Source organism: Pelodiscus sinensis, chromosome 16 (genome assembly GCF_052426305.1).
Source record: "Pelodiscus sinensis isolate ZL-2025 chromosome 16, ASM5242630v1, whole genome shotgun sequence".
In the NCBI taxonomy this organism is placed as follows: domain Eukaryota; kingdom Metazoa; phylum Chordata; order Testudines; family Trionychidae; genus Pelodiscus; species Pelodiscus sinensis.
In genome coordinates, this window is record NC_143067.1 from 19113618 (window position 1) to 19126684 (window position 13067).

The 13067-nt window shown below is 43.8% G+C and overlaps 1 protein-coding gene across 2 annotated transcripts in view; it reads left to right on the forward strand.

Annotated features, from left to right (window-relative positions):
* The window catches only part of ARHGAP26 (Rho GTPase activating protein 26), a 352726-nt gene that overhangs the window by 259299 nt on the left and 80360 nt on the right, over window positions 1-13067 (forward strand). For both annotated transcript variants that reach the window (XM_006128543.5, XM_014576262.4), the window contains exon 20: window positions 11121-11274. In XM_006128543.5, the coding sequence (XP_006128605.1) occupies window positions 11121-11274 (154 nt within the window). The remainder of the gene's footprint in view (window positions 1-11120; window positions 11275-13067) is intronic.

Below are 13067 nucleotides of genomic sequence, written 5' to 3' on the forward strand. Positions count from 1 at the left end.
CTGTGGTCTCCTTCAGCAAAGGCACAAAGGTGGGGTAAGCAGAGTAACAAAGATGATAACAGTTCTGGGAGGGCTCAGCTACAGAGATTTGACAGCACTCAGGACAGGAGCACAGCCCCAAATAAGACCAAAACCGTCTTACTCTATAAAAGTTTTACACAGAGAAATCTCATAAGGTTTACCCTTTTTATCAATGAAAGAGAGATATGCACATCTGTTCTCCATCCCCTTCCCCCAAACAATTATTTACACAGAGTTTTATTATAACCAAAATCATTTTTGTGAAGTATAAAATAGGATTTAAATTATTACAAGTGAAAACAGGCAGATCAATGCAAGTTTACTAAGGCAAAATAAATAGAACATGCCGGCTAAGCCTAATATTCTGAGAAATTGTTACAAATCAACACTAATCCTTATTTCAGGTAAAAATCCCTCAAGTCAGAGCTGATCTTTTCTCTGGACTGGGTCTAACAGTTTCTCCTCTCATCAGGGTTCTTTATTTTCAGGTCCCTTCATGTGTATCCTCTAGAATATCAAGGCACTTTCAACATCCAGCTGAAGACAGTCCTTGTCTGCTCTACTTTCCTTAAATAGAATTTCCCCAGTGTGGGAATCCTTTGTTCAGTTCTCCCCATCTACATGGAAAAATACCAAATTCAACATGGATTCCAGGACAATGTAGCATGGTCACATGTCTTTGTAGAATCAGCCATAGTTTGGACTTGCAGGAAAAACAAAACCATTTACAGATCATTTTCTTGAGTACCAGACTTTTAAGTTCCTTAAGTACCACTAATAGCTTTCACTGGAAGACGTAGAATTAATAAAACACGTTTCCACTTAATATTTCTAACTGCTACATACAAGATTGACACATGCACACAAACAGAATTTCACATTCAGGGGATTACAGACCCTTGAATGATGGATTATTTGCCCTGCTTTGCATAAGGCCTGTTCAAATTATGCATATTTATATTAAAATATATATCCATAAAAATAACAGGGGTGCATCATCATATTTGGCAGCCTGTTTTTAAATCCTTAAATATGACTTATTTCCCCTTTATTTCCAGTTCAATGCTAACCTAATGCCACTGGAATGGAACAGTTACACCAATGTCTTACTGCTGTCCCCTCTTCTCTCCTCGGTGGATGAACCCCTCATTACAAAGAGTTCCCCCTCCTGCTACAGTCAGCATAACTGAATTTCAGAAAATGCTTGTAATCCATCATTACGTAACCTCTCGTAGGGTATGTCTGTGCTTTTGAGAACTATTCCTGCCAGCTGTCATCAAGCTAGCAAGCTAAAAATAGTGCAGTCATGGCAGCACAAGTGCCGGGGGGCTAGCCCCCTGAGAACATGTCCCTCAATGTAAGGTAAGTACTCAGGGCAGCTAGCCACTCCCGCTGCTGCAACTGTGTTCTGTTTAATGCTCTCACTCCATGAGAGCAAGCACAAGTATGTCTTCTCATGCTGGAGTCACACCAGCACTGCAGCAGTTAGGCATACTCTTAATGGGAACGAATGGTGCTGAGAACAAAGCGATGGGATAAGATCCCAACGTACTCATCACTGTGCTCTGTCTTGTCTCCTCCATCCTCATTTCCTTCTGAGCTACACCAAAGCGATGCTTTAAGTTGTCTAAAAGTACCGACTAGTGTACTCCTCCTTCCCAAACGCTCCTTTCTTACAACACACGCAAGGACACTTACCTATTTCATTAATGGCAATAGAGTCTAGATTTAGGGTAGGTGGGAACAGAAAATGGCTCATAGTTTCCAGAAATGCGAAGAACAAGGGGGAGGGGGAGAGGACAGGGAATGACAGGTGGATAGAACTACCAGAGGTTTCTCACAGTGATAGCCAATGGCACTAGGCTCTGCTGTGCTGCCCGTGGCTTCTGCAGAAAGGCTGGATGTCAGGACCTCTGTGGCATTTGTCCTTTCCTAGTGGTATTAAATTGGTTAGTTACAGCCTCATGAGAAGACTGTGTAGTCAGTGGAAAGGGCACTGGATTGGGAGTCAGGAAACTCGGGTTCTGTTTGCAGTTCTGTTACAACTGCTCTGTGGCCTGGGCAAGTCACATCACTTTGTTTTAATTTGCCTCTACTATCTAGGAGGTCAAACAAGATGATCTGATGGTCTCTTCTTGCTTTGGAATCTATTGAACCTTTCTGTGCCTTTGCCTAACCCCTTTCTGCCTTTCTCTGGCCTGTTTGTTTAGATTTCAGGCAATTTAATGTCAGGACTGTTTTTTGTGTGTTTTCACTGTGATTAGCACAGGAGTTTGACTCTTTGCTGAAGCCTCTAGGCACTACATTAATACAAGCCAATAATAATAGTACTTAATAATACAACAAAATTTAAAAAAGGTTTTATTCCAGAAGTTGGTTTTGTTTTTTTTCAGAAAAGTATAACATGCAGCCATCAAATGAATAGGGCGAGAGTGCTAATAACAATACCAGTTTTATGATGATCTGTGTACAAGAATGAAACCAGACACTGTTTTAAACCCTCACAATAATCTCTAAAGAGAAAACATGAAGATGTGGTGTTTGTCTTCCAGGCAAGGATTCCTCAGCCTTCTATAATATTTGCTGTTAGTGTGTATAGTGCACCTATCCGAAGCATAAACATTTAAAAATAAATGTTTTATTAGGGATATCAGTAGTAACTGGTTACTAGGAAAGCATCATTCTTAACATGTGATGCTTACTGGTAACTGGTTAACTGGCAGCCTGAGTGGGCTGCAGCTGCCCAGTGTGTTGTGGGGGGCTGGGCTGCAGCGTCCCCCCACCATCCTCTTGCAGGATCCCGTTTAACTGGGATTTTGCATCCCCAATTTTAACTCATACCTTAAATAAATCCAAATTGACTATGTCACCAAATAAATTGAAAAACTTGCCATCCCACAAAAGATTAAGATTCTGCTCATTCAGTGAATGTTTGAGGAAACAGTATGGGCCATGGATTGTGCTCTGCAAGTCATTAAACTGTCAGACCAAGAGGGTGGGGAGGAGATAAGGAGAGAATTCAGAAACTGAAGACCTTGGACGTTTCAGATGATCATAGCGCCAGGCTGGAAAGAAAGAAAGTCTCTATGGTAAGCATCAGAGGGGTAGCCATTTTAGTCTGAATCTGCAAAAGTGGCGAGGAGTCCTGTGGCACCTTATAGACTAACCAAAGTGTTGGAGCATAAGCTTCCGTGGGCAAAGACCCACTTCGTCAGATGCATGTAGTGGAAATTTCCAGAGGCAGGTATAAATATGCAGGCCAGAATCAGGCTGAAGATGAGGAGGATAAGGCCCTATCCAATCAGGGAGGATAAGGCCCACTTCTAGTAGCTGATCTGGAGGTGTGAATTCCAAGAGAGAAGAAGCTGCTTTTGTAGTTAGCAAGCCATTCACAGTCTGTTTAATCGTAAGTTGATTGTGTCACACTTGAAGATGAACTGTAGCTCAGCAGTTTCCCTTTGAAGTCTGGTCCTGAAGTTTTTTTGCTGCAGGATGGCTACCTTTAGATCTGCAATTGTGTGTCCAAGGAGATTGAAGTGTTCCCCTACAGGTTTTTGTGTGTTGCCATTCCTAATATTTGATTTGTATCCATTGATTCTTTTACGTAGGGACTGTCCAGTTTGGCCGATGTATATAGCAGTGGGGCATTGTTGGCACATGATGGCATATATACTAACGTTAGTATATATGTCATCATGTGCCAACAATGCCCCACTGCTATATACATCTGATGAAGTGGGTCTTTGCCCATGAAAACTTATGCTCCAACACTTCAGTTAGTCTTTAAGGTGCCACAGGACTCCTTGCCGCTTCTATGGTAAGCAAGACCCAAACTACCAAAGCCTTTTATTGTTTAAAATAAAACCTAGACATGAAATGAATACAACTTATAAATATACATGTAAAATGCTTCACCACTCAGGTATTTTGCTTGCTAATAGCTTTTCAAGGGTAGTCCCATGCCGAGTAAAAAGTATTCCAATGTGGAGCTAATCCAGGCAAGGCTAACTGTAGTGATATCCACATCTGAAAGGGAAAGTCAGTCATCTTGCCTTATGAAGATGGAGAAAAAAAAGTTTGTGCATTACTGCTTATTAGACATAAAGTAGTAGCTGATGATTTAATAGCCCCTGTTTGCCTTAGCTTGTTAATCCAGGTTATAGTTCATGGACTTACCCACTCCATTAAAAAGAATAAATTACCCTTCTTTATTCACTTTCTCAACAGAAGTCATTATTTTATTGACCTCTATCTTTTCTCCCTTTGGTTGTCTCTTTTCGAAGATGAAGCGTCATGATCTTATTAGTCTGAGGGATAGCCGTATTAGTCTTTAACTAAAAAAACTTCAACAACAACAGTGGTCCGGTAGCACCTTTAGAGACTAACCAAAAAAATATAGATAGTATCATAAGCTTTCGTGGTCACAACCCACTTCTTCAGATGTCAGATATGGCACAGAGGTTGACTTATAAAGCAGAAAAAGTGGGTGAGGGGAGGAGAAAAAAATGGTCAATGAAAATGTCTGTTTAAATGAGGCTAGTAGAGTAGGCTGTTAGTGCCCAATACTTAGCTTTTGATGTCACTTTGGTGTTGAATATAATGACCTATCCAGATCATGTCTTTATTCAAGCTGTGCAAGATAGTATCATACTTGCTTATGAAGGCCAGTTCCACAGAGACACTCTCTAGTTGATTCCTGAAATTGCTTTGTAAGAGAATAGCCACCTTTAAGTCCATTAAGGAATGCTTGGGCAAGTTAATATGTTCCCCCAACAGGTTTCTGTGTGTTGCGTTTTTTAATATCTGATTTGTGTCCATTAATCCTTTGTCGTAGAGACTCTCCAGTTTGGCCAATATACATGGCAGAGGGGTGTTGCTGGCACTTGATGGCATAGATCACATTAGTGGATGTGCAGTTGTATGGGCCTCTAATGTGATGACTTATGTGGGTAGGTCCAGTGATGATGTCACTTGTGTAAGATGTGCGTCTAGAGTTTATTGCAGGGGTGGGTTCCTCTGTGCGTATGTATGAGGCATGACGCATGGTTGCTGGAAAGCATTTGTTTCAAGTTAGGGGGTGTCTGTAGGTGACGATTGGCCTGTCTCTCAAGGCCTGTTAGAGTGAGGGATCATTTTCCAGGATAGGTTGTAGATTAAGGATGCACCCAAGGGATTTAAATTGGGGATTGTAGGTGATGACTAGTGGTGTTCTGTTGTTTTAGTTGTTGGGCTTATCTTGAAGAAGCTGATGCCTGGCCACTTGTCTGGCTCTGTCAATCTGTTTTTTCACTTCCCCGGGTGGGTATTTAAGTTTTAAGAATGCCTGATAGAGACCCTATAGGTGTTTGTCTCTGTTTGTGGGATTGGAGCAAATCCAGTTATATCTTAGGGCCTGGCTATTAACAATTGGTTGGAAAATGTGTCTTGGTTAGAAGCTGGAGGCATGTAGATAAGTGTAACGGTCAGTAGGATTCTAGTACAAGGTGGTGGAAATGTGTCCATTGCATACTTGTATTGTAGCGTCAAGGAAGACGGTCTCTTGTGTGGACTGGTCCAGGCTAAGGTTGGTGGTGGGGTTGAAGTTGTTGAAATCCATGTGGAATTCTTAAATGTCCGCTACTGCGGACTCCGTGCCGCGCGGCTACACGCGGCACGGACTCGGTAGTTCGGATTAGGCTTCGTATTCCGAACTACCATTACTCCTCGTTCCATGAGGAGTAACGGTAGTTCGGAATAGGAAGCCTAGTCTGAACTACCTAGTCCGTGCCACGTGTAGCCACGGGGCATGGAGTCCGCAGTAGCGGACATTTAAAAATTGCGGTGCCCGGCAATATGCAAATGAAGCCCGGGAAATTCAAATCCCGGGCTTCATTTGCAACTCCGGTTGCCTACATTACCACCCTAGTTCGAATTAGGGTGGTAGTGTAGACATACCCCATGAAAGTTTTACACAGAGAAAGCTCACAAGATCAACTGCCTTTATCAATGGAAGAGACATAATGCACAGTGGTTGCTCCCTTTCTCCAGGTAACCATCTTTTACACTAGGCACAAAAATAAACAAGTGTTTTTGTTAAGTATAAAAAGTAGGGTTTAAGTGAATGCAAGTGAAAACAGACAAATCAAAGTGAGTTACTAAGCTAAAATAAACAAAATACGCCAATTAAGCATAATATGCTAAGGGTATGTCTACACTACAAACTTAATTCGAACTAACAGACGTTAGTTCGAATTAACTTTGATAGGTGCTACACTAGCGCTCTGCTAGTTCGAACTTAATTCGAACTAGCAGAGCGCTTAGTTCGAACTAGGTAAACCTCATTCTACGAGGACTAAGCCTAGTTCGAACTTACTAGTTCAAATTAAGGGGTGTGTAGCCCCTTAATTTGAACTAGTGGGAGGCTAGCCCTCCCCAGGTTTCCCTGGCGGCCACTCTGGCCAACACCAGGGAAACTCGTCTGCCCCCGTCCCGGCCCCGGACCTCTTAAAGGGGCACGGGCTGGCTACGGTGCCCGTGCCAGGTGCAAGCCTGCCAGCACCCAGCCAGCGGACCCTGCACCTGGCCTGGCTCGAGCCAGCCACCCGATGCCCCCCAGCCCTCCCCCTCTTCCCGGGACCAGGCTGGCGGCTCCCGGGAGCTTGCCCGGGACCGCAAGAGGCAGGCACCTGCCTGGTCTAGTGCGGACATCGTGGACCTCTTCCATGACCACCGCACTAGGCACAGGAAAGTGGCCGTCTAGGGCAGGAGAGCTGCCAGCCTGGCCACCCAGAAACAGGTGTACATGAAAATCAAGGTGGTCCACTGAGACCCCTGACCCTGAGCCCTGAGCTTACAATGGCCGTCCCGGGTCAGACCAAAGGTCCATCTAGCCCAGTAGCCTGTCTGCCGACAGCGGCCGATCCTAGGGACCCTGGAGGGGATGGACCGAAGACAGTGACCAAGCCATTTGTCTCGTGCCATCCCTCTCCAGCCTTCCACAAACTTTGGGCAGGGACACCACTCCTACCCCCTGGCTAATAGCACTCCATGGACCCAACCTCCATGACTTGATCTCACGTCCCTTTAAACTCTGTTCTAGTTCTAGCCTTCACAGCCTCCTGCAGCAAGGAGTTCCACGGGTTGACTCTTTGCTTTGTGAAGAACAACTTTCTGTTACTAGTTTGAAGCCTGCTACCCAATCCTTTCCTTTGGTGTCCTTTAGTCCTTCTATTATGGGAACTAATGAACTTTTCTGTATGCACCCTCTCCACCCCACTCATGCTTTTAGAGACCTCTATCCTATCCCCCCTCAGTCTCCTCTTTTCTAAGCTGAAAAGTCCCAGTCTCTTTAGCCTCTCTTCATATGGGACCTCTTCCAAATCTCTGATCATTTTAGTTGCCCTCCCCTCTCCCATCCTCTCTCTTTCCCTCTCCCACCTCCTTTTCCCAGTCTCCCTGAGTTTGTTCAATAAAGAGAGATTCTATTTTTGACCAAACGTTTTCTTTATTTTGTACATCAGGAAGGGGTGCTAGGGAAGGGTAAGTGGAAGGAGGTGAGGGAAGAATGGGGTACGAGCCCCCAATGGGGAGGACTGGGCTGGCTCTGCGGGCTTCTGGGTGTGGAAGCTCTCCTGCAGCCCTCCAATTGTCCCCTCTCCCCAGATGGCAGCCTGCGGCAAGTGCAGCCGGTCTGATGGCTGAGTGCTGTGATGTGCCCAGTGTGGGTAGTCCGGGCAATCCAAGCCAGGACTGCTTTGCAAGCGGGGCACCCTGAGAACTGTCTATCCGGGATGGGGGTCGGGTCCTTTTAAGCACAGCCCTCGGCTAGCCTGAGACAGCAGCTCCATGCTCTAAGTCCTCATCTGATGCCCTGCCGGCACTGCTTCCGTCCATCCTTAACCCCGGTTCAAGGTCCACTTAATGTGGACATGCTAGTTCGAATTAGCAAAACGCTAGTTCGAATTAGCTTAGTTCGAATTAACTAATTCGAACTAAGTTCGTTCGAATTAGCGCTGTATTGTAGACATACTCTAAGAAACTTGTTGCATGCAAATTCTTACCCCAACAGTAGTTCTAATCATCTTTTTCACAAGATAAGGAGCCTCCTAACTTGAGCCCCGTTCTCCTCCTGTTCAGTTTTAGATGTTTCCAGTGGACATTTAGAGTGGTAAAGGGAAGGGGGGACCCTCCTGGCGCTTTGCAACTGACTCTATTTTTGGTTTTCCACCTTTTTATCCCCTTTGCCCAAGATGGGAATTCTTTGTGTTTACTTCCAACTTTCCTCACCTTGAGTGGAAAAGTACAAGATCCAAAATGGGTTCCAGCATCAGGAGGCCTAGCCACATGTCTTTATAGGACCAACCATAGTTTAGGCTAACAGGAAAAACAAAGCCATTCGCAGATTGTTGGTTTGAATATCAAGCCATTATGTTTCCCGAGTGTCACTAATAGCCCTCATTAGCACATTTAGGGTGCGTCTACACAGCAGGGCTTAACTCAAAATAAGCTATTCAAATTGAGCTACATCAGTTGTGCAGCTCATTTCAAAATAGCTTATTTCAAAATTGGGAGCATTTACAGAGCACTTATTTTGAAATAGAGCACATGCTTCCTCCACCTTCCCTTACTCCTTGTACAATGAGGGTTACAGGAGCTGGAGTAAGAAGTCTTTCAGCTTACACTATTTTGACACAATAACTGCCTGCTGTGTAGATGCAAACTAAGTTATTTTGAAATAATGTTGCTGTGTAGACGTACCTTTAAAATTATGAACAAATTCACACTTAATCTTTCTAACTTCACATACAAGAATGATACATGAACAGTTATAGAATATATACGATGAGTAATTCACTAAAAATGTCGCATGATGCATTTTGCCTAAAATGTGTTCAACTTATGCATGTTAATTTTCATAAAACATGGGGGGGCCATGACAGTGAGAGCTCTCTATGTTTAATAGGAATGTTGATATTAAACTGACCAGTGCAGCTGCACCTTTGGTGGCCTGCTTCTAAGTTCCAGATCCTTAGGAGTCTTGCATTAATATCATAAAGACCACATTCTGCTCTGTTACACTAGTGTAAGTCCATAGTAGCTCCATTGAAGCCAGTTGGTAAAATTCCTACTGAAAAACAAAAGCAATGATACAATTGGAGATTTAAAGAAATGTATAAATGAAAATATGGTAGTGATTATACTTGAGAGATTTTGGTGAAAGTGCTTTACGAAAGTGCTATCACCATTTTGTAGATGGGTAAATGTGGACAAGGAACAGTTAAATAACTTTCCCAAGGTCCACCTCACAAAAGCAGAGCTCAGCAAACAAATGTGAAGTTTGGAAAAACTTAAAAAATAACTAATAGTCTTCCAGCACCTTAGGGTATGTCTACACTACCCCGCTAGTTCGAACTAGCGGGAGTAATGTAGTCATCCACAGTTGCAAATGAAGCCCGGGATTTGTATTTCCCGGGCTTCATTTGCATGAAGCCGGCTGGCGCCATTTTTAAATGCCAGCTAGTTCGGACCCCGTGCCTCTGAGACTAACAACAAATGTAGATGGTATCAAGAACATTGTAGAGAAATGCTTGGAGAAACACAGACTTTGGTCTGGGTTCATTTCTTGGGTGCCTGGTTTGGCTGCAAGGTTATACAACTGGCTCCGCCTATCCCCAGGCTGGCCTATGCTAGATTTCAGATTATAACATTTCCCCTGACTCAAATTTTTGTGTTGGTTCTAATGGTAATGAACCTAAACATGTCACCATATCCAGTTCCATGTATCTTAAATAAATATACATTTATTTTCAGAGGATGCCAGAATTGCAGAATAACAAGAAATAAACTCCTCTGATTAGATACAATGACCGAGGCCCTAATCCAGTGTTGTAAAGTGTAAAAATGTTACCTGCAGCACAGATGAGCAAAGTGTGTGTGTGTCCAAGCTGGAAGATTGAGAGAAGCTATTGATAGTTTTGAGTCAGAGTTCTAGGATGTGTAGCATATGTTTTCTTTCTGCCCTTCTCCATAAATCCTTTTTTAATATAGTTCTCTCTTTGAAGTGGTGATGAAGAAGTCACTCAATGCCATGTTCTATTATGGTTGTGACAACATTGTTTCTAAGTTATTTCACAGCACTGCAGAGGATTTCTTCCTGTTGTGTATCCAAGATTAACTTTGTATATTACCAAGGTGTTCCACTCATATTTTTTAGGTTGGATTTCTGTTCTGTTCTGTTCTGAGTTCTTCTGTGTATAAAAATATAGATGCACATTACAGCCCCCTTCCCCCAATCCAGCAGAGATTTCTGATCAGAAAGGACCAGGAATAAGTGATTCATAGAAACTTTCATTAGCTTTGTGCATAGCCTTGAATACCATGCAAATGGAAAAACACTCCTTTGGAAGATTAACTGTTAAAGAAGTGTTTTCTGCTACCTCTTTTCATGATCGCATGATCTTCCCCATCAGTAGAAGCAGCCTGGGCCCTCCTACCTCATAGGCTCCAAGAGCTGGTCTCTAGCCCAAGTTTGCATGTTAATACTGCATTTAAACAACCTCTTAACATGAGCTCAGGTCAGCTAGCATGTGCCCAAACACTGTTTTTTCATTTCAGTGTAAATGTGCCCTTAGAACCATTTAGGTGCCTGGAAAAGAGATGCTAGTGATTTAGTTGTACTAGTCCCACTGAGTCAGTACAGAATCAGTCTTAATGTTTTCTTTATTTATGTCAACATCTCATTTTGGACTGTGGAGCTAGATGGGAAATAGCCAGGGATGAAAGAAACTTAAATTTCTTACAGGTACTGTCCTATTGCAACCTAGGTCCCTGCCAGCTCTTTAAATAGTTCCCTGCTGGCTGTTGCCACAGCTCACCCAGCTCTTTCCAGAGCGATGCATCGGGGCGCACCCACTTACTTTCACTTCTGGAAATAGTTTCAGCTTTAAAGAATAGTACAGGTGAAGAAACTTCTGCATACTCAGAGTACTTCCCTGGGACCAACATAAAGACGTCAGCTATTAACAGGAACTCTTCTACCTTGCAGAAGTCTGTTCTTTACTGTCTAACAACTTATCAGATTTTACTCAAGGATAGTAATGTGTATTTTTCTTCTTTTCCAGAGGAGACGAGGAACAGTATCATCAACTCCAGTCTAGAATCTGTCCTCTCTTCGAACATAAACAGCTTCCCCCACTCCAATAGCACTCTCCAACCCAACCTGAACTCAAGTGACCCTGACCTAGAAGTAATTAAACCCAGTCGACCAACCTCGCTGTAAGTACAATGATAGTCAGTGTGTCAGAGAGTTTCTGCCCAGCTAACCTACATGTCTTCAGTTTGGGCCCTATCTTAGTCTGAGTCAGAGCAGTCTGTTGAAGAATATAATTTAAAGTTCTGTTTTTTTAGGAGAGCATAGTTATATGGATTGCATTTTTAATGTGATCTAAATTTTAGAATTAGTTACTGCTTTTATATCTGTTGGCTACTTTGCTGTAATTATTTTGAATGTCTGACTTACTTTCACCATTTTCAAGCAGATCTTTGCATTGTTGCTTGCACTGTTGTGAAGCATTTGGTGTAAATAAAACAGTGTAACACAACTCTAATAAAATTGTTTTATTCCAGCTTAGTTAAAATCTAAGATTTCTGTCAGTATAGTTGATCTCTGGCCAAATGTGCGCCATTGCTTCTGCTATTACTTCCCTCATCAGGCAAGTTCAAGGCAAAAAATAGCAGCTTTAATGACGACTCCCAGGGGAGGGCTTGAGTTATTGTGAAGTCCCCCAGGCCAGTCACAGCTGGGCCGTGGCATGTGCTGTTGAAGAGAATTTCCTTCCTTTTGGGCTTTACTTATCTGTCAATATTTTCCCACAGAACTTCTCCTTCCCGCAGGGTCTGAATGCCTAAACCCAGCACTGTGGAACTTTTACAAGCCCAAGCCAAGTTTAGTGTATCAGTTTTTCTGTGTTTCTTAGTGTGCATTCTATATGCCACTTTATAAATCATGTAAACAGACATCCCTTTAGAATAACTGAGTAGAGTGCTTTGACAAGAATGGCATTGGTGTCATGCTGTGACCTTCTGAGATCTAAGGAAGAGTCCCTCTTCTCTCACCCCCTCCACTCCTTCCTTGCTGTACACTTCAAAGGATGCAAATTTCCACTCTCCTATGAAACCTTCTGGTCCCTTGGAACTGAATCATAGAAATATGAGACTGGAAGGGACCTCGATAGTAGGGATGTTAGATATCATGTATTTTAGTAATCAAGTAGTTGCAAAAATTGTTAACGGTTATACAGTTACTGAAGCATTCCTTGGGGGTGAACAGCAGCTATTGTGCTTCTGGCTCCGGCCCCACTCCCGGGGAGCCCCCCGACATCCCGTGCTGCTGCCTCTGTTTCAGAGGCAGCAGCCCATGGCAGGTGGAGCTGGCCCATGAGGGGAGTCAGTTTAAACATCAGCATCCCACGCAGACTGGCTCTTGCTAGACAGAGGCTGCTCTGGCATCCTCTTCCTCCCGCTGCCTCTGATAGCTGTGTGGGGCTGGGGTGGTGGGGTCAGATGGCTCCATGGGATATGGTGCTTGTGGGGAACTGACTTTTAAGCTGGCTCCCCCTAAGCACTGATTCCCCTCTGCCCCCCATGATACCATCTGTGTGGGCAAATATGGGCGGGGGAGGGTTAAATGTTTAACCGATATATGCTAACATCCCTTCTCAATGGGTCATCTAGTCCAGTGGTTTTCAAAGTACGGGTCACGACCCAGTCCTGGGTCATGAAATATCAGGCACTGGGTCGCCTGGCTATAGGGTCACCAGGTGGGTGCTAAGGCAGACTTCCTACCTGTCATGGTATCACAAGCTGCATTGTGCCCTGAAAGTGGAGAGCATTAGGTCCGACTCCTAGGTGGGGGGAGACATGGCTCCCCAAGCACTGGCTCCAAACTTCCTTAGGCTATTTCCTAGCCAATAGGAGCTGCAGGGCAGTGCCTGTGGGAGAAAGCAGCATGCAGAGCTGCTTGCACACTTCTGCCTAGAAGCGTGACTTGCTGGTGGCTGCATCAGGCG